This window comes from Bos javanicus, chromosome 29 (genome assembly GCF_032452875.1).
Source record: "Bos javanicus breed banteng chromosome 29, ARS-OSU_banteng_1.0, whole genome shotgun sequence".
Lineage (NCBI taxonomy): Eukaryota > Metazoa > Chordata > Mammalia > Artiodactyla > Bovidae > Bos > Bos javanicus.
The window spans coordinates 46,734,928-46,756,759 of record NC_083896.1 but is presented as its reverse complement, the minus strand read 5'-3'; the positions used below and the strand labels follow the sequence as shown (position 1 = coordinate 46,756,759).

Genomic DNA, 21,832 nt, shown 5'->3' with positions numbered 1-21,832 from the left:
CCCTCCTGCCGGGCCTGGAATTGGGTTTGGGGCGGGTTACACTTCCAAAGCCGTCTCCTCCAGCAGGCAGGCAGGCGAGGCTCTCCTGCAGTCCGAGCTCGCCTTTCCTGAGCCTCCGGGCAGTGCCCCGGGCTGGCCTGCCCGCCCGGGTGGTCCAGGACCAGAGGTGGACATCGCGGGAGGAGCCCTCTGCCGAAGGGAGGCGTCCGAGGATCAGACCCACAGCTGCAGGTAGTGCCACATGCCCGGGGCCCAGGGAGGGCATCTCGGGAGCCAGGGCTGCAGGGTGAAGGCCTGGGCAGGGAAAGGGAGAGAGGTGGGCACCTTCAAGGCTGGCAGACCCTGGAAATCACATGGCCCAAAGCAGGAGCACCCCGCCCCAGACCCCCAGAGCAGTGCTGTCAGCATCTGAGGCTGCAGGAGTTCCGAGGACACGGGGCCACTTGAGAGTCCCCTTCTTATGCAGCAGGCCCTGGCACTCCGACCCCCAAGCCATCTGTCCTCTGCTTCCAGCTCCTGCTCTGTCCTCCGGAGGTGGGGACTCCCCCCGACCCCCCGCCCCGTCCCCTACTCTCGCCAGCCTCCAGCCATCCAAGTGAGTTTTCTGGAAGGGCAGGAAGGGAAACACCCAGCAGGCAGCATCCCACTGCTGTCACGCAGGCAGACTGCGCTTCCAGCAGCTCGGGGCCAGTCCTGGGGTGGACAGCGAGGAATAAGCCGCGGAGAAGGAGGCTATTCAGCCACGGAGGCTGGGCGGCTGCGTCCCACCTTCTCCCAGGCGGGCGGTGCCTAGTGGGGTGTTGGCGTTGGGCGAAGCTGTCTGTTCCTGAAGCATTCCGAAAGGTCTCCCCTGTGTCCAGGGGCAGGGACAGCCGCAAGCCCACCCCACAGCCGGCTCTGTCAGACCCAGCCCAGGCGGCAGCCCCCCTAGACAAGGAGACAAGGAGCTGGGAAGACGGAGGGCAGAACTGGAGGCTGCTGGCTCCCGCCAAGCCAGGCCTCCTGGAGCAAAGCCCTGCCTAGCCGGCGGGCCAGGCTCAGAGGGGATGGAAGTGAGAGATGCGGGGCTTCCTGAGGCCAGGGGAGGCAGACAGGTAGCCGGAGGCCACCTGGGCTCCTGCTTTGAAGGGAAGGTCAGCAGTGAGCTGAACTGGCAGATTTTCTTTTGTCTGTGTTAGCCCAAGCTAGCCCTGTCATAGGCTGAATCCCAGCATGAGGAGCACACGCGCTCACACGCATCCCTCATACATGTCACACACATGTCCTTCCACGGCCCACGTGGAGTTCAACTTGGCTCTCAGGTCCCTCCATAAGGGTGCAGTAGCTTTTCAGCTGGCCCATGGCAGGGCGACAAGGGCTCAGACACACACAGCGACAGTCATCCCTCGAGTCAACACTCCGTGCCCAGCCCCATCGCAGGCAGGTCCCAGCCAGCAATCCTGGGGGGGGGGGGGGGGGCATCTGTGTGCTGGAGTGGGGTGGGGGGCGTCTAGCCTGGCCGGAGGGGAACAGGGGAGACCCTCCAAGTCAGGACATCGAGCCTGGGGCCCAGGCCTCGGGGTGGTGTGGGTCTGGAAGGATGAGCAGAAGAGTAGGGACAGTGGAGATAGAAGAGGGTGGAAGGGCGATTACTCCGCGGGAAGACCGGCTGAGGCCGGCACTTTGAGGGCTGCAGGCACCCGGAGAGTTTCAACAAGTCCCAGCGTGTGAAGGAGGTTGAGATCTGTCCGTGGCAACGGGGACAGGGGTCCAACGAGAGTCAAGACCGCCACGGGGGCGGGGGTAGGGGGCACAGTTATACGCACGCCTGCGACCCCTCCCCTGCCCTGCTCCTTCGCCATCTGCAGACCCACACTGGTCAGGCCTCACGAGCTGGCTCACGCAAAAGGGCTCCCACCCCGCGCGCAGCCATCGGCTGCAAGCCCCGCTGTCCGCGCCGGCCCCGCCCGCGGCCCCGCGGGTGGCCCCTCCAGGCGACCCCGCGCCCGGGTCTCCTGGGAGGCCGGTGGTTAAAGAGGGCGGGCGGCTCGCGAGAACGGCCGCTCCGCGCAGCCAATGACCAGAGCCCGCCCGGGCCCGCCCTCCCGGCCCGGGGCGGAGGGGCGCGTGATGGCCTCGACTGGCGGTGGCGGCCTGGGTTGGAATTCCGGGGGAGTCAGGAGGAGGAGGGGCCCAGCGCCCCGCCGCCCGGCTGGGCCCCCCCGCAAGGCCCCTCCTCCACTCACTGCCTCAGTTTCCCGCCTGCACGGTGGGAGGGATGGGTGCTTGCCAAGTTGAGGCTGAGCTCAAGTTGGGGACCGCGGTCAATTCGAGTGAACTCGTGGCAAGTCCACCAATGAGCTCTGCCCGGCCAGGATGGACAAGTCTCAGGCCACCCCTCGCTTCTCCCAGCCGCCCCCTCCCCAACCCGACCTGAAGTCCAGGCCGAGTCCAGCTGCTCCTCCTCCAACCTGGAGCTAGGGCCATCCTAACGACTTCAGGGCTGGCCCCTCCAGCCTCCCGCCTCTTCAGCCCATCTAGGCTCTGCAGACACAAATCTGAAAAGCCGTAGTGTCCTCCCCACCACCCTCCCAGGGAGGTGACCTCACCTCCCTGCCCTCATCACAGGGGGAGTGACTACACCTGCTTCCTCGCTGGTACCCAGGACCAGACAGGAGGACAGGTGTCCGCAAGCAGGCTCTCACTGACCCAGGGTTGATGGTGGGTGATGACAGCAATGCTGATGGTGACTGGGCTGCCTTCTCCTCCTCCAGGAAGTCTTCCTGGCTAGAAATGATCTTTTCTCTCCCACGTGCCCTCCTGGGACTAACTGCCCGGAACCCCTGTCCCACCCCTGGCTGGACACAAAGGTGGTGCCCAAGAAGTGTGTGCAGGTGAACAATCATATCCCCAGGTACCGTCTGGCTCCAGAAATGTCAGACAGAGCTGGAAAGGAGAAGGACTTCTTCCCCAGGAGGTGCCACTAGGGTATCAGCAGGGGGGTGAATGAGGACCCCTCCCCCCGGGGAAGGAGGGGGCGGTGCACACGATGCCACCTGCTCTGGACTCAGCAGGAAGCCCCGTGCCTCCCACAAGGCCCTGCCTCTGGGGAACCAGGGGATGGTTCATGAACCTGCCCTCCAAGGGGACAGCCCTACGGGCCTGGGGAGGGGTCTACCTGGGCGTGGAGGACACTGACCCCCTGATGCGACCCTTTCTGCCGTGCCCAGTGGGTTGTGCAGGCCGGTGAGCTGTGAGCGGAGCCCTGAGGAACGTGGACTGGCCGGGCCTGGAGATGGCTGGAAACTGCTCCTGGGAGGCCCACCCCACCAACTGGAACAAGGCAAGTCCCTCCATCAGCTCCGTACAGAGGGGGCTCCTCCACCGGGGTGTGCGGGATGGATGTGATGGGAGGGGCACGCTGCCCCAGTATGTCCTGCTTACACACACTCTGCCACGCAGAACCCATCCTCTAGCTCGGGATAGACAGGGCCCCTCTGGGCTGTGTGGCCTGGCACTGCTTACCAGGTTCTTGGATCCCCAGTGCCTTCATCACTGGACACCCTCAAATCCTGTCCTGTGTTACCAGCCTCCAGAGGTCTTGTTCTCTCTTCCCTGTGGAGATGGGGCGGTCAGCTATTTCCCACAGCTAGGCCCTGCCAGGAGGCCCTACAAGGCTGGCTCCAAAGGGGCTCCGATGTCACATGCTCCGGGGGGGCTCTGGCCCACCCTGCCAGTGTCACCCAGGGTCCAGTCGCCACGGCTTACCTTCCGCATGCAGGCACCATCCTGCAGCTGAGACTCTGACAGTCCATCAGGCTGACCCATCCCTTCTGCCCTTGCTCCTCCGGTCCCTACTTCTCTGAGGCCCTTGGAAACTCTGGAGTTCTTTCTGAATCCTGGACAAGACCCTCTCAAGTTGGAAGGACCTCTTGAGTTTAGCGGGTACAACATTTGAGGAAACCAAGACTCACACCAGTGTAGTGACTCAGTGGGGGTGAGTCCAGAGGACCGGCAGAGCCCGGACTCCTGCCCAGGACCTGAGCCCTAGCCCCAGGCACCTCCCCACCATGCCTGCAGCCCCCTCCTGCCTCCAATGGTGACCGCTGTGGGGTGGCCGCCATGGGAAGCAGAGATGGGACCAGCTCCGGAGTCTCCAGAAACCCCCAGAGAAGAGGCAGAGCCCAGGGAGGGGACCAGGCTCCAGGCAGGCATTTTACAAGGTGGTATGTGGCCGGGATGGCAGCTCACGCCCAGTGACTCACTGGCCCTCCCGCTCTGACTCTGCAGAGAGGATTGCAGATTTTTTCCAGCCTGCGAGAGGCTCTGAGTGATCTGGTTTGTCAGCTGCAGGCCCTGCTGCCCGGGTCGCTTGGGTGCAGAGCTGGTCCTTCACAGACTCCTTTAGTCAGCGGTCTTGTAGATTATGCCTCTCCTCCCCAGCTAAGAGGAGGTTCTTCAGAACCACCAACAGGAAAGGCTGAGATAAGAGCAAGCTAAGGCGTTTGCCTTTCGGAGAAGTAGTACTGGAGTACCACTCCAGTACTCTTGCCTGGAAAATCCCATGGATGGAGAAACCCAGTGGGCTGCAGTCCATGGGGTCGCTAAGAGTCGAACACAACCAAACGACTTCACTTTCACTTTTCACTTTCATGCATTGGAGAAGGAAATGGCAACCCACTCCAGTATTCTTGCCTGGAGAATCCCAGGGATGGCAGAACCTGGTGGGCTGCTGTCTGTGGGGTCACACAGAGTTGGACACGACTAAAGCAACTTAGCAGTAGCAGCAGCAGCAAGGCGTTTGATGGGCTTCCTGAATCTGCCGGCCAATACAAGAGATGCAGGTTCTATCCCTGGGCCGGGAAGATCCCTTGGAGGAGGAAATGGCAACCCACTCCAGTATTCTTGCCTGGAAAATCTCATAGACAGAGGAGACATGGCGGGCTGCAGTCCATGGGGTCGCAAAGAGTCAGGCACGACTGAGCACACACACTCACAGCACGAGGGGTTTGAGAGCTGACAGACAGACAGGTGTGGAGTCATCAGTAAATGTATTTAGAGAATGTTGAGTAGTGGCTAGGACCCCCATACCCTGAGCTCATGGGGTCAACCCAGAGTTTACCAGCACCCTCCAGTCCCTGCTTGCAGATGCCCCTTGACCGGAGCCGGGCCAAAAGTGCTCTCCCTTTGTTATGGGGCGTCAGGCCCAGAAAGCCATCTTTCAGGACCCAGCTTTCTGCCAGAGCTGGGAGGCCATCTGGAAAGCAGCAGAGTGGGCTTGATCTGACAACCTTATGGCTTTTTGTCTGTTTGTTTGTTTTGCTTTTGATTTGGAGGGAGAGTCATGAGCAGTAGGAACTGATACCCAGGAGGTGTTTAGAGGGAGGCGAGGTTCAGGCTCTGTGGGAAAGAGTGCTGGGATGGATTAGTGATGTCTGCCGGCGTATGGCAAGGGGAGTGATGGTGTTCTGGGCAGCCTCGGCCTCTTGGGACGAGAGGTCAAAATAGATAGCCTGAGAACAGAATCCAGCATTTAGATGCATTGTGCTTGGCCCACAGAGTGTTTTTTCTTTTAGATGTGAACGTTTAAACATTGGGATAAAGAACATTTAAAGATCTAGGCTTCCTAGATGGCTCAGTGGTGAAGAATCCACCTGCCAGTGCAGGAGACGCAACAGACGAAGCTTGGATCCCTGGGTCAGGAAGATCCCCTGGAGAAGGAAGTGGCACCCCACTCCAGTATTCTTGCCTGGAGAATCCCATGGACAGAGGAGCCTGGCAGGCTGCAGTCCATGGGGTTACAAAGAGTCGAACATGACTGAGCGCACACACACAGAATTTGCAGTCTCGAGTTCTGACTTCTCTGGGGAGTGGGGGAAAGATGATCCGTCACTCAGTCTGCCAGTGCCCCCTGGAGCCCCCAGCTGGAGCAGGGCGGCTGCCTACTTGCTCAGGACAGGTGCCCTCTGCTCTGCCATTGCCCCCCCACTCGCCGGTTTCTTGCACCTGGCCCACCTTCATGCATTTCTACGCCAGCCGAGACCCTGCAGCCAAGACTGACATTTAGCCAGATGGACTCACACAGCCAGACCAAGTGTCAAACCACCGAAGCGCTCCCCCACAGCTCTATAAATAGCCACTGCCTCCAGCGTCTCCTCCTCAAGGGACCCCCTGGCCAGACCCAGTTTCCTCATGATCCAGAAAACCAAAGGGTCACCCAGACCCAGCAGGGGACCACCCTGATTCCCTAGGTCTCTCTGATCCCACTGTGGGTCAAGGGTCACTTTTGGTAACTTGCAAGTGATTTTGCTCTTTTGAATAAATGTTTTCATGTTTTAGTAGAAAAATTGCAAGTTTTGTAAATTCGCATAAACCTTTATCGACTCTGTTAGCCTGTTGTCACTTGTACTTCCTATCTAGTATCTTTTTTTAAAACCTTTCATTTTGTGTCAGGGAATAGCCACAAACTAACGTGACAGTTTCAGGTGAACAGCGGAAAGGACTCAGCCATACATATACATACGCACATACAAGTATCCGTTCTCCCCCGAGCTCCCCTCTCACCCAGGCTGCCGCATAACACTGAGCAGAGTCCATGTGCTATATTGTCGGTTATACATTTTAAATACAGCAGTGTGTACATGTCCATGCCAAACTCCCTAACTATCCCTTCTCTCCCAGCAACCATTAGTTCATTCTTGAAGTCTGTGAGTCTCTTTCTGTTTTATAAGTGCATTGAAGATACTTTCTTTCCCAAAGCTATTTGAAAGTACATTACAGGGACTTCCCTGGTGATCCAGTGGCTAAGACTCCAAGCTCTCAATGCAGGGCACCCAGGTTCGATCCCTGGTCAGGGGACTAGATCCCACATGCCGCAATTAAGAGATCGTATGTCACAGTTAAAGACGCCGTATGCCACAAGAGTGGCGATCCTATGCACCGCAACTAAGACTCAGCACAGCCAAATACATATTTTAAAAGTTTTTAAAAAGAAAGTAAATCACAGACTCCAATGCCCTTTGCCCCCAAACAGCCTATGTCTTCTTAAGATCAAGGACCCTCCCATGCAGCAACAGTGCATTTTCTGTACAGCGTTTTCAGTGCATTACTGTTCAGAAAGTGCAGCATGGGTCCAATACCATTATCTGGAGACATGGTTCATATTCACACTTCCCAGTCATTCCCGTAATCGCCTCCACAGCGATGGCTAGACCCACAGTACAATCCAGGCTCACACCCTACAATGACTGGTCACGCCGCTTCAGTTTCCTTCAGTGTAGAAAGGCTCCTCGGTTTTCTTGCACAATATGGACATTTTCTGGGCAGTGGGATGTCAGGTCCCTTGATGAGGGACTGATCATTTTCACTGTTTTCACCATCACTCCAGTAGGCTGCCCCCTCCAGACTCAGGGGCACAGAGTGCTAGAATCAGGAGTGTCTTCTGCTCCAGTTGGAGCCAATTAGTTGCTCCAAAGCCAAGTCTGTCATCAGGAGCAACACACCTGGAAGCAGATGTGGTTTGCGGTGGAGCCTAGCATACCTAGATGCTGGCGCGGGTTTGGGGGTGGAGCCTGCATGCGCGCATGCTCAGTCGCTCACTTGTGTCTGACTCTTTGCTACCCCATCAACTGTAGCCCGCCAGGCTCCTCTGTCCGTGGGATTTCCCAGGCAAGAATCCTGGAGTGGGTTGCCATTTCCTTCTCTAGGGAACCTTCCCCACCCAGAGATCACACCTGGGTCTCCTGCATTGAAGGCAGATTCTGAGCCAGCAGGAAGCCCCGGGGGCGGAGCCTAGCACACCTGGACGCAGGGGTGGGGGTGGGACCAGCCAGCATCACTGCGTCTCCCCCTCCACACCTGCACAGATGTGTCCCGGCGTGAGCGAGGCCCCCGAGCTCTACAGCCGTGGCTTCCTGACCATCGAGCAGATCACCATGCTGCCGCCGCCGGCCATCATGAACTACATCTTCCTGCTCCTCTGTCTGTGCGGCCTGGTGGGCAACGGGCTGGTTCTCTGGTTTTTCGGCTTCTCCATCAAGAGGAGCCCCTTCTCTGTCTACTTCCTGCACCTGGCCAGCGCGGACGTCGGCTACCTCTTTAGTAAGGCTGTGTTCTCCATTCTGAACACGGGGGGCTTCCTGGGCCCCTTTGCCGACTACGTCCGCGCCGTGTCCCGGATCGTGGGGCTCTGCATGGTCCTCACCGGCGTCAGCCTCCTGCCAGCCATCAGCTCGGAGCGCTGCCTGTCGGTCGTCTTTCCCACCTGGTATTGGCGCCGTCGGCCCAAGCGCCTGTCGGCCGTGGTGTGCTCGCTGCTCTGGGCCCTTTCGCTGCTGATCACCTGTGTCCACAACTACTTCTGCGTGTTCCTGGGCCGCCAGGCGTCCGGGGCGGGCTGCACGCACATGGACGCCTTCCTGGGCATCCTGCTCTTCCTGGTCTTCTGCCCGCTCATGGTGCTGCCCTGCCTGGCGCTCATCCTGCACGTGGAGTGCCGGGCCCGGCGGCGCCAGCGCTCGGCCAAGCTCAACCACGTCATCCTGGCGGTGGTCTCGGTGTTCCTCGTGTCCTCCATCTACCTGGGCATCGACTGGTTCCTCTTCTGGGTCTTCCGGATCCCGGCGCCCTTCCCGGAGTACGTCACCGACCTGTGCCTCTGCATCAACAGCTGCGCCAAGCCCGTGGTCTACTTCCTGGCCGGCAGGGACAAGTCGCAGCGCCTGTGGGAGCCCCTCAGGGTGGTCTTCCAGCGGGCTCTGCGAGACGGGGCCGAGCCGGGGGAGGCAGGAGGCGGCACACCCAACACGGTCACCCTGGAGATGCAATGTCCCTCAGGGAACGCCTCCTGAGAAGCCGGGCACCTGCAGGCGAGGCGGGGCCCACGTGACCTCCAGAGACCCTTGACAGAGGGACATGAGCTGGCAGCAGCCCTGGGGCCCAAGCGCAGGGAGAGAAAGCTGCTCCCGCCTGCGAGCCGCCTTCTCCCAGGGCATAAGCGCCCCTGGGGAGGGGGGTAGCAAGACAGACAGCCCTCCGTGACCCTGCCAGGCTCCCCCGGCCACCCGCTCCTTCCCTGAGCCGTGGTACAGAAGTCGCCCCCAGGCCATGGGCCGGGTGTGGGGCTCCTCCTGGCCCCAGGGTGGTCAGGAAGGGAGAGGAGGGCATCACTCAGCCCTGTCCACCTCCTGCCCTGAGAGGCAGCCCTCCCCGAGAATGATTCGGCCAGCACCATCGCCCGTCGGGCCAGCAACTTCCTCCTGCCGCGAGGACACCTCCTGGCTCCGTTCTGTCCTCTTAAGGTGGTCTTGTGAGCTGCGGGGGAGAGCTGCCCCTTAACCACCTCAGGGGCCCGTCTTTCTGCAGACAACGTTCCCGCCTCTGGGGAGCCCTTGGGTGGCCCAAATGACGGGGCTTCTGTCCTGTCGAGTGGCTGGACACAGAAAGGAGCTTCGGCCAGCTTGGGTGACTCACTCTCTTTTCTGACTCCGTGCCGGCTGGTGCGTCTGAGCCACCGTCTGCCTGGCCCGCGGGGCAGTGGGCGCTGGCTCTCCCTGGCCTCCCCAGCCCACCTGCAACCACGGTGGCCCAGCTTGGTCAACGGAGGTTTTATGAAAGACAGTAAATGTGTATCAATAAACGTTTTCTATCTTGCACTGAGGAAGACTTCCTGCCCTCTGTCCTGTCTGTGGGCTTGTGCCCACACTGAGGACCCCACGGGCATCCGAGGCCCAGGTGGGCTGCCCTTCCGTGCTCCCTTGCCCATACAGCCTGCTCCGTACCCCAGGTCTCGTGCCCCGGCTCCTGGTGGGCCTGTCTACACCTCCAGTTGCTCCCTCTCTGGAGATGCTGTCCACTTCTCTGCTAGGGGGAGGGTGATCCCCACGCTACCCTCTGTTGGCTAAGCCCGGTGCCCTTTCCATCCACCCAAGGCCCCCCTGTTCCCTCTGGAAACTTAGCTTCCATCACACCTCCTGAGTTCCAGGCTCTGTGCCGGCTGATACAGCCCGGCCCAGGAAGAACACATTATGTCCACACCGAGCCCCCCACCCCCCACCCCAGAGGCCGCGGCATCTTCTGCTGTATGCCCCTCCCGCCTTCCAGAACTGTCTGTTCTGAGGTCTCTGGAGCCGGCCTGGTGTCCCTGTGCCTTGTACCTCCCGACTTCCCAGCCAGAGCCTAGAGGCCCTCCCAGGAGACGGCCTCCACCCGGGCCGGCCGGCCAGCTCCCTGACCGCCCCTCACCCCGATGGGCTGTGGGAGACAACCATTTTGGATCCAACCTGGGACCCCCGCCCCTTTGTGGGAATATCTGGGGAAACCGCTCACCACACAGGCCCCAGGAAGAGACCAAGGGCAGAGGCATCGGGGACCCTTGGAGCAGAGCGCCCCTCTTCTGTGGAGACGGGTGGGGGCGGGCAGGGCGGCCAATTGAGGGAACTGCCCTTCAAGGGAGCAGTTCCACCTGGTGGCTGGCATTCTGCCAGCAGACCCTGGACGCCCTCTGCCTCGCCCTGGCGATGCCGGAGCCCAGGCCACAACACCCCCTCAGGCCGGCTGATCCCCAAGTACGTGGCCCCGAGGACTGGCCCCCTCAGGCCTCCACTCCCGAGCTCCCTGTTCTCACAGCCCCGGCCGCCTCTCCAGCAAGGCCCCTGCTGTGTGGCCCAGAGGCCAAGGTTCCAGGACCTCTGGTGTTGGGGCCAGTGCCCACATCCCCTGTTCCAGCCCCTGGGGTGCAACCCCCCAAGCCCCCCTCCACACACCAGACGGAACCCCAGCACTGCTAACATTTCTGAGGCCCCAGAGTAACCAGGTGGGGTCCTGACAACACGCATGGGGGGACCGGGGCTGGGACTTGGACCCGTCACTTGGAAAGCTCAGGCCTCCACGCGGCAGGAAGGCCTCTAGGCCTGCAGGTGCCCGAGGACACCAACCAGGGCTGGCTCCTCAGGGCACAGTGCATCCCTGGACTTCACCTCTTCTCAGGAGCCCCTACCCCAGCCCTCCAGCCCTGAGGCCCCCGTAGGAAGCTGTCCCCAACCCACCCAGGAGCTCAACCAGGGCCTCCCTGCCGGCTGCCTGGGCTCAGAACCCAGGCCTGGTTGGTGGGTGGGCGACCTTGGCCCACAGCACGGGCTGGAGGTCAGGGCAGGGCTGCAGCTGTGTATCTGAACACACAAGTGCCCTTAGCGGGTGCTGAGCCAAAAAGGGGGGAGGGTGCGAATTCCAGGACTGAGGCCTCTCCCAGCCCTTGGCCCCTTCTCCCTACAATCTTGCCAGGCCTCTCTGCCCTCCTGCTGCCCCAGTCCCCTGCCACCCCACCCCAGGAAGCTTTCGTGCATAACCTGCCCACACCCCGACCACCTCGCTTCTGTGCTAATGGGTCTGTGCTAATGGTGGGTAAAGACACAGACCTGCTAGCAGATGCCTCAGCCCCGGACCATGCTCCTCCTCCCTCCTTTGGTGTTTAATTATTAAAAGGGGCCTCCAGAGTCCACTGCAGCCGTGGGGTGATATCCTCACCCCCCGAAACAGCCCAGCCCAGCCCCCATCAGTGCCCCCCAGAGCCTCCTTCTTTCTGGGTGTCCCATAAAGGCAGGAAGGCGAGGGTCCGCCGAGCATCACAGATTTCCACTCTGAAACTGCCTGGGGCAAGAGGTCTGGCGGGTCTCCCCTGACAACTGCTGTCAACAGAATCATAGAATTGGGGAGTGCAGTCTCCATACCCACTAGGCAGCTTCTAGGTGGCTGGACAAAGAAAGAACCCTTGTCTCTCTGCATCCCCCCAAGGCCGCCACCCCGCAGGATAAGTGCGGGGGAGGGAGAGGGAGGGGTGGCCTCAGGCAGGACAGACCTCTCCACTTTTTCGTACTTCCTGTCGCCACTGTCTCTACATGAGCAGGGGGCCACCTCCCGTGAACCATGGGACCTCGATGGGCAGTGCCCTGGTTTTCCCGCATTACCGACAGACTTCAGAGGGGAGGGGAGCGGCCACTGAAGGAGGGACATTCATGGGAACAGCCAATCCCAGCCCTGCTGGTCGGGGAGATGACTATTGTTTATTTCTTTATAGTTTTAATTGGAGGATGATTGCTTCACAGTGATGTACAGTTCTGCTGTACATCAGTGTGAATCAACCATAAGTACAGATATATCCCCTCCCTCTTGAGGCTCCTTCCCACCCCTCATCCTATCCCATCATTTATTGAGGACCTACTGTGTGCATCTGGCCCTGGACTGAGCTCCATGAATCAGTCGCCTTTAATCTTCAGGACAGGACTCTGCAGTATAGACTATTCGCGGCCGTTGTAGATGCCGGGGCTCAGAAATAGTGTTGCCTGTTGAAGATCAGTCCTGCCAGATGGTCAGCCCTCTCTGGAGCCCCAGTCACCGTCTGACACAGTGGTTTTCTTGTTTCCCTGGAAGCTTAGACCTCCGAACCTCTGTGTTTTCCATCGGCCAAGCACTGGGAGTTGAGGTTCAGGGGTGATGGCCAGACATAGCAAGCCCATCACAACCCAACAACACCCTTGACCAGCCTTGTTTTATTCCACGGTCACTAGTAACCAAAGGCGGGGACAGCTCAGTTTCAGGCTGTGGATGTCCGGAATGAAGTGGGGGATGCGAAGGCATGTGTGTTCAGCAGACAGTGCAGTGAACGGCCTGGAAGCTGACATCTCTGTCTCATCTTCCATCCTAAGAAGAGGAAATGGAATGCTTCTCTAGCATCCGCCCAGCTTTCCCGTATCTCCTGCCAGTGTGGTTTTGAGATAAACTGGGGTTTGTATTTTATGCCAGAATTTTCTGAAGCCCAAGAGCGTTTCTGCAAAACTTGGTTCAAAAGCCTCAGCCAAGAGGATTCCTCTGTGCTGAGAACCAAGAGCTCCCTTTAGAAGGCAAGATGGAGTGATGAGTCCATTCATGATCCAGCCTCTCAATGTGCGGGGAGAAGCCCCGGCCCAAGAAAGCCTGTCCTCAAGCAGGTTGGCTACAAGGTCAGGGAGCTCTGCAAACCTATTGCAGAATCTTCCAGAAGCAAGACAGTCGAGAACATGAGTACAAGAATATCACATTCTCAGCCAGTTGGGGCTGGAGAGTAGCCAGTTGGGGTTTGGAGAAAACAACAGGACACAGTTCATAAAATTAAAACTCACGGAAACTCCGCTTCAGTGAGTCAGATGCCAGCACCAAGTTTCCTGGCAACTCAGGAGAAGGCTTCCCTACGCAGGCAGATTTTTTTTTAAATCTTTGTAATTATTTAATGGCAGTCTAATGGATGCATTAATACAATAAGTTGCATCCATTTAATGTAGAGTTCAGTAATCTTTGACATGTGTGTGTATGCTCACGTCATCACCAAATCAATACACAGAATGTTTCCATCCCCCCAAAAAAACATTTCCATCAGCAGCCCCTCAAATTTTCCTAGGGCACCCAGCACATCATCCCCGGCCTCTGCCCCAACCCTGAGGCAACCACTCATCTCTGCCTTATGCAACTGTAGATTCTAGATTACAATCTGTTTCATAAGCAGAATTTTTTATCAGCCAGAACTTTCGGTGACAAGTAACAGGAACACCAGCTTCCCAGGCAGCTCAGTGGTCAAGAATTCACCTGTCAATGGAGGAGATGCCGGAGATGCGGGTTCGATCCCTGAATGGGAAAAATCCCCTGGAGAAGAAAATAGCAACCTGCTCCAGTATTCTTGCCTGGGAAATCCCATGGACAGAGGAGCCTGGCGGGCGACAGTCCACGAGGTCACAAAGAGTCGGACACGACTTGGCAGCTGAGCATGCACGCAACAGAAACCCCCCAGTTTAATCAGCTGAGGGGGAGGGGTGGGTGGTGGAGGTGGGGCACATGCTAGTGTTTAAAGGAACTCCCTGACTCACATACCAGCAAAGGCCCACAGGTGATTTTCAATTCAGACATAGCTGCATCCGGGCCTCAAATGATGTTCCTGAGGTCACTTGTCTTTTCCTCTGCTTCTCGCCTTTGCTTTGGTCTGTATGGCCTTTGTTCTCAATGAATCAACTAAATGGCAGGTAACTGGTAGTTCCCAGTTGACATTTGACAGTTTCAGCAGTCTCAGCAGAAAGAGAGCATCCCTTTGCTGGTAATTCTGACAAAGTCCCGACCCTCATGCTCCCTGGGCAGGCCCCGGTTGCCTCCCCTCCCCTTAAGTGGGAGGCCCTGGGGCATAAGGGGATACCCACCTCGCTGAAACCCAGCAGACTGAGAGTGGGGAAGAGGTGAGTGAAAGTCGCTCAGTCGTGTCCGACTTTTGCGACCCCTTGGACTGTACAGTCCATGGAATTCTCCAGGCTAGAACACAGGAGTGGGTAGCCTTTCCCTTCTCCAGGGAATCTTCCCAACCCAGGGATCAAACCCAGGGCTCCTGCACTGCAGGTGGATTCTTTACCGGCTGAGCCACCAGGGAAGCCCGGGAAAGAGGTAAGCTCAAACAAAAAGCATGGAAAGGAGATGCCAGCAGCTAAGGTGCCAAAGGCAGACGGTGGCCCACCGCCGCACACCCACATCTTTCCCACATATGGTTTTGTAATGTTCCTATCACAGATCCGTAGCTCTATTATTCATAGCAGAAAGTGCGCCCCCTCTCCCCTCCAGAGGAGAGACAATCTAAAGTCAATCCCAGAGACACCTGCCCGGCACCGAGCCCAGGATCTGGGAGAGAGACCATCTGCATCTTTCTCCATCAGATCCAGAGGCACTTCTCCAGGATTGGTACCCAGTCCTAGTGATGGGTACCATGCATCCCATCCAAATGATGATGGCCACTCTCAAGACACACAATTCAGGGACTTCCCTGGTGGTCCAGTGGTTAAGAATCCACCTTGCAATGCAGGGGACGAAGGTTCAATCCCTGGTCAAGGAACTACGATCCCATTTGCCTCAGGACAGCTAAGCCTACATGATGCAACTGAAACCTAACGCAGCCAAATAAATGTGTGTTTGTAAATATATGTCCACAACTCACAGTGGACAGGACAAAGGGAATAACTATGATTTTTTTTTAATCCCATTTGGAGAGGAGAAGGAGACGACAGAGGATGAGATGGTTGGATGGCATCACCGACTCAATGGACGTGAGTTTGGGTAAACTCCAGGAGTTGGTGATGGACAGGGAGGCCTGGCGTGCTGCAGTCCATGGGGTCGCAAAGAGCTGGACATGACTGAGCGACTGAACTGAACTTAACTGGAAAGGAGAAAACAGGAACAACACACGGTGGTCCTGGCCCACAGCATATTCTACGCTGGACAGGAAGTGTTAAGGACTGGCAGCCAGGGAGGCTCTTGGTCAGCCAACAAGCACGGGCCCCAGAATCCAAGGTGCCCCTGTCAGCCCACCTCTGGTATCCACATGCTTGCGTGATCCCATCCCCTGAGTGTGGTCTGGACCAGGTAACTCCCTTCCGACCAACAGAATGGAGTGGAGGGCATGAGCTGGTGATTCCCACCTTGCCAGCAGACTCTCCCCCTTGCTAGCTTTGAGGACACAAGCTGCCATGTTTGGAGTTGCCATACTGGGGAGACCTCGATGGTGAGGAGCTGTGGGCAGCTTCTGGCTAACGGTCAGCAACAGTCCAACAGTTTGCAAGGAACTCAGTCCCATCAACACCTGTGGCAGTTTGAAAGCCGGTCATTCCCCAGCTGAGCCTTCAGATGAGACACCTCCAGAGACCACTTCCGGATGGCTCCACAGGATGAGCTGGTGCTGCCTGGTTTGGGCAAGGCTGCCCTCTGAACACCTTCAGGGTATTTGGTTTCTTTGCTCTCAGTCAGTTCCATGAGCTGGAAACCAGAAGCAGATTCTTCTGAGTTGAGTCATGCTCCTTGAATCCAAACCCAGGTCCACAATGTTCTAGCCCTCGGGTACCATCCAGAGGCTCAGCCAGCACTCTGGCCTCAGCTGAGTGGCCTCCGGGAGAACTCACAGCCCCAGGGAGCCGAGCTGACCTGCCTCCCGGGACAGAACATGGGGCTCCCTCACAGTCAACCCCCAGGACGCCCAGAGAGGCCCCTTAACACCACACACATCTCCAGCTTACAGGCGGTAGAACTCAGACTTGAAAACAAGGTCCTAGAGGCCAGGCCCTGCGAGCCTTCTCCCCAACCCCGCCCTCCACAGAGAGAGCGCTGGGCGAGCCCATCAACCAGAGCATCTCCACGCAGATGTAATGGGCTCTCTCCATGCTCTCAGCTGACAAGGGCCCTCTTCCTTCCACAGCCCCACCCTAACCATCCCCCACCCCCACCAAGGGACTGGCCGATACCCTGAGGTCACCGTGGCTGTCCCATACAGCCTTCAGGAAGGGGAGCATGGCCGGGATGGTGGAGGAGATGGGTGACCCCCCTTCATTGGTCTTCGTGGGCCCCCAGTCTCGTGTTCCATTTCCCCCAGACAGGGAGCCAGGGAGGCCACGCCCAGCCAGGCCCATTAGCCCCTAGACAGCTCTTCTGCAGGCCACCCACTGGGTGGGGCAGGTGCCCTTCCTGCATTTATGCCTCAAGCTCCCCTTCCTGCTTCTCGGAGGGAGCCGGGAGAAGGTTCTCCTGGGGTCTCAGAGGCCAGGAGCCTCTGAGGCCAAGGTGGGGGGCAGCGGAGGACAGTTCAGAGCATCCCTGCTGAGCCAGGACGGGGGCAGGTGAACCCTGGGGGCTGGGCCCAAGGGGTGCAGCTGAGACTCCAAGCACCGGAGCGAGGAGGGGGCTGCCACCTTTCCTGGAAGACTGAGCACCACGGCTGGAGCAGGTGAGAGGCCCCTGGTTTCTCCTCTCTGGGTGGAGGCAGAAGGACTGACTGCCCCTCTGAGCCCTCATCTTCTAAATAAAATGACTTCGTGAAGCCTCCCTTCAAAATATTTAAACAGGTGACGGGTTCTTTTTTTTTTTTTTTTTTTTTAATATGACGGTTCTTATCACTCTCTGGGGTGCCCCATCAACGGTAATGGCAAAATCAGGACAAAGGTGAGACCAGCAGGTGCTGGGGAAACCCAACTTAAAGAAAAGACATACAACTGATTTTTGAACAATCAGCTTATCAAACAGCCGGGTAGTGTATTAGGCACTGGAAAGAAACCTTCAGGGATACAATCACACAGCAAATGGTATTACCCGGGGTAAGGACAGGGCAACACCTTATTTTTTCTTTACCATTTGAATCTTTAAAAGTAAGACTGCTTTGGTATCTAATCTATGTAATTAAAAAAAAATGTTTAAAGTGCAGTGAGAAATAGACAATGTCATAACAGTTGTGGGAAATAACACATTTCCGTAAGTCTTCCATGGAAGAGACAAAAATTCAAACGAGGCTTTCAAGGACAGGAAGACCACAGCTATCTCAGTAGATTTTGAGCTTTATTTTATTTAATTTTTGGTCTCGCTGCACGCCATGCAGGGTCGTAGTTTGCTGGTCAGGGATCAAACTCATACCCCTTGCAGTGGAAGCTCAGAGTCTTAACCACTGGACCGTTCTGTATTTTAAACCGTCATCCATCAACAAGCCGTGAGTGGGCATTTACTCCTCCAGGCATTGCGTTGGGGACCAGAAGTCTGTGGAGAGGGATCAAGTCAGACCAAGGCCAACCTGGCAGATACACCTGCTGAACTAGAGTGTGAGGCTGGGCGGAGGCACGGAGGATGAGGGTGTCCAGGGAGCACACAGCATGGCGCTGAGTCTAGGGGTCACTCCCCATTTACTGAGCTCACACTGCGTGCCGGGATCTGACTCAGGGGTAACCAAGACACAAACCTCCCCCCGTGGGAGGAGAAGCCATGCGTGGACACGGCCCAGTCCATTTTCGAGCTGTGTGTGTGTGCTGTTTCCTTTTATTGGGAAGCAGTCACAGTTCAGTATTTCCTTTCACTGGGACGTGAGTCTGCTCGTCTGCCATAACCAAGTACCTCAAACAGAGGGCATGAAGGAACATCTCTATTTTCTAACCATTCTGGGGGCTGGAAGTCTGAGATCAAGACACCAGCCAGTTGGGTGCTTGGTGAGAGCTGTCTTCCTGACTTGCAGATAGGCACGCTGATGTGTCCTACATGGCATGGGGTCAGGGGAGTGACAGAGAGAAAGAGAGCAAAAAAGAGGAGGGGAGGGGGCGAGGGAGGGAGAGAGAACTCTGGCATCGCTTCTTAAAAGGACATGAGTCATGGGACTTCCCTGGTTAAGTGGTTAAGACTCTGCGCTCCCAGTGCAGGGGAGCAGATTTAATTCCTGCTCGGGGAACTAAGATCCCACATGCCGAGTGGTGCAGCCAAAAAACAAAATCGATCTTTTATTAAAAAGGACACCAACCTTACTGGATCGAGGCCCTGCCCTTACGGTACCCTTTGACCTTAATTACCTCTTCAAAGGCCCAGCTCCAAACACAGTCACATTGGGGATAGGGTTTCAACAGATGAGTTTGAGGGAGACACAACTCAGTCTGTAATCAGTGGGAATAAGGGCCCCTCCTCTCTTCAAATCCCGCTACTTTCCCTCAGCCTCAGTATCTGACCTCCCTTCTAGTTTCACTAAAGGGCTTCGCAGCTGGCTTAGCCGGTAAAGGTGGCTGAGCAGGGACAGTGCAGGAGACCTGGGTTGGATCCCTGGATTCGGAAGATCCCCCAGAGATGGAAGTGGCAATCCACTCCAATATTCTTGGCTGGGAAATCCCATGGACAGAGGAGCCTGGCGGGCTACAGTCCATGGAGTCACTAAACAGCTGGACACGACTTAGTGACTAAATGACCAGCACCACCATTTTCGCTGAAAAAGAAGATGCCTGAAAAAGAGCAACGGCTTCTTCCCATCCTGTGTCCTGCCCGTGGCCAGAGTCTCTGCTTCTTTCCGGGCTGACGCCCCAGTTCCCAGCTGGGCCAGGCCAGCCCCTGGGCAGTGCCGGATCCCATGGCCTCTCACCTCCCCCAAGAGCCCTCCTGCAGCTTTCCTGACCATCAGCGCCCCCCTGCCGCTGCCCCCTGCCTGCTGAATCACTCCCATCCACATACAACCAAGCAGCAATATCTTTTTTTAAAAATAAATACAACCTCTGCCCCTCGATCTCATTTCTCTGCCTTCTCCCCACCCCCTCACCCAATAGGACGAAGTCCTTCAGAAGGTCACTTGCACTCCCTGGGCCCACAGCAGGCTCCTTGGTGCACCTGGGGGTCTCTGGGGCTGAGTGCTGCCCCGGGAGGCGTTTTCTGGGATCAGCAGTCCCTCCCAGCCCTTCCTCCTGCTCTGTTAGCTGTGAGCTCTAAGCTCCTGGGTCACCGCTGTCACTGACTCTGGGACAGCCAGCCCACTGGAAGCTGCGTTCTCCTTGCTGACCCACCACTTGCCCTCAGAGCCTCCTCCCAGGAGGGCAGCACGTGTCTGTCTTCTTGTCCCTGCACCCCCAGCAGCTCTGCCCCGTCTTAAATCCATCAGCGTTTGCAGAGTGGGTACCTGACAGTTAGGAAGGAGCAGATGCTGAGGGTCCCTGACCCGGATCAGGCAGGGGAAGTGCGGTGGGGGTCTGCCCTCTGTGTGCATCTCCCTGCCCATCTCCCTGCTCAGCAGAGGGGAGGATGTGGTCCTGGGAGAGCAGCCCAACCCAGCTCACGTAGTGCGGCTTGAATGAATGTGTGTTCACGGAGCCCTGCGGGCGGCTACCTGGCGATAGCACTCAGGCTGGCAGCACAGAGGAGGAGTCCGCGGGCTGGGGAGGGGCCGGGGGAGTGGGATCTGAGCCCCCTTCACCTGGCCTCTCCCAGCTGCCCCTCGGACCTCAGACCCTCCCAGCCCCACCCACGCTCCGAGTCCCCATCTCGTTAGTCACCCCCGTTCCACCACCATGCCCGGCGGCCGGGGGCAATCGTCTGATTGTGTATTTTCCCCTCTGCCGATAGACTGTGCCTTCTGTGAGGATGGGCTCTGTCCGTCAGAGTCATTGCTGTATATGGGCTCTGCTTGTGCGCTGTGTACACTTAAATACACGTATGTGCGTGTTGTGTGTGTATGCACATGTGCTGTTTGTGTACATGTCTACGTTTACATATGTATCTTTACCCTGTCTATATGTATGTACAGTATTACATGTGTTTGCTATGTGCATGCGTGTGTGTGTATATGTATGCCCATATATGCGCTATTGGGCTCCCCTGGAGGCTCAGATGGTAAAGAATCTGCCTACAACGCAGAAGACCTGCATCCTGGATCTCTGGATCAGGAAGATCCCCTGGAGAAGGGAATGGCTACCCACTCCAGTATTCTTGCCTGGAGAATCCCATGGACAGAGAAGCCTGGCAGGTTACATGCAGTCTAGGGGTTGCAAGAGTCAGACACGACTGAGGGACACACACATGTGTCATATATGTATAAACTCTGCGTGTTGTATGTAGGTATAGGTCTTGTGTGCATATACACATAGATATGCTATTGTATATGTGTAGTACACAGTATAAATTTGGTAAATGTTATTTAAACTTGTGTTGAACCCAAAGGAAAGACTTCTGACTATAGCCACAGGGAATCTGTGGAGGTTGGTGTCCGTGTGATGGGTGCCATCCGCTTACTCTGGATACAAAGAAAGCTGGGAGGAAACAATCCCCTCCCTCTTGCCCAAATAGGATACAGAGCTGAAAGATGAAGGACAGGAAGGGAAATCTCCAGGTGCCCCAGGAAACTCCCAGCTAGAGCCGATGCCCAGGATACATCAGATGGATAGAGGCTCTGGGGGCAGAGGTTAGGTGTGGCTGGGGCAAGGAAGGGGACAGGGGCTGAGGGTTAGCCTTGGAGCTGCATTAAGTGGAAGAAAGAACTTGATCAGGGGACCTCCATGAGGCCAGAACCTGGAGGACACTGCTGCTTAACAAAAGCAGAGTTTACCCAGATGCGGTTAGCACCTTCCTGCTGCCTAAGGTTCAGCAGGGGGCAGGGAGTGAGTGGAGCTGGGCACCAATTTGAGTAACCAAGCCCCAAATTGTTAACCATTTACAGGCGTAGAATCTGAATTTACACCAAATCTCCAAGCCAACAAATCCAACAAAAACCAGATCTTGGACCAGAGAAATCTTTTGCAAGCCCAACAGAAGCCAACGCCAAACATCTGGGCAGCAAAAGTTTGGCAACTCCGTGAGAAGTCACAGTATCCCTGTAGAGGAAAATCTGTAATTGCAAAGCACAAGTGGGATGAATAGGGAGATTAAGAAACTCTCATTAAAAAATGATATCAGATCAAATAGACTTTAAGACTAAAAAAGTAATAAGGATGCAGAGGGTCATTACATAAAAGGTACAATTCATCAGGATAATATAATAATCTTGGATTACATACACTAAACCTTCCAAAATAGGCGAAGGAAAGAGAAAAACAACAAAAACTACAAAACTACAATCATAATAGGTTAATATTTGTAGCAGATAAATTAATTGGGGTATAGATCATTTAAACAATGCAATTTTGAAAGCTTTATCAAATGAGCATATAAAGTACTAAACCAAATGAGTAAACAAAGCAGCCCCGCTACCAAATGAGTCTCAACAAATATCAAATAACGGACCACATGATCTGACCACGATATTAGAAATCAATATCAAAAGATAGTCAGAGTATGCGTTGTATAATGTATTTCTAAATGATTCATGGAAACTTACATTTTAAATGTTTTGAATTGCAAAATATTTAGACATCAGCAACAATGAAAATGCTACGTAAGTCATGAAACATCTAAGGACATACTTACTAGCATGTTTATAACCCTAAATATATGTTAGAAAAAGAACAATATTTGAAAATTAATAACCGAAGAATTCAACACAAGGAGGTGAAAAAAATCACAAGGTAAATCCAAAGAAAGTGGA

The 21,832-nt window shown here is 56.3% G+C and overlaps 1 protein-coding gene across 1 annotated transcript; it reads left to right on the top strand.

Annotated features, from left to right (window-relative positions):
* Positions 1 to 19: 19 nt before the first annotated feature.
* Positions 20 to 9,636, top strand: MRGPRF (MAS related GPR family member F). Its single transcript, XM_061407273.1, has 3 exons — positions 20 to 231; positions 3,210 to 3,322; positions 7,845 to 9,636. Exons 2-3 carry the CDS (start codon positions 3,275 to 3,277, stop codon positions 8,826 to 8,828), a joined length of 1,032 nt encoding a protein of 343 aa, XP_061263257.1. The 5' UTR covers positions 20 to 231; positions 3,210 to 3,274; the 3' UTR covers positions 8,829 to 9,636.
* Positions 9,637 to 21,832: the final 12,196 nt, after the last annotated feature.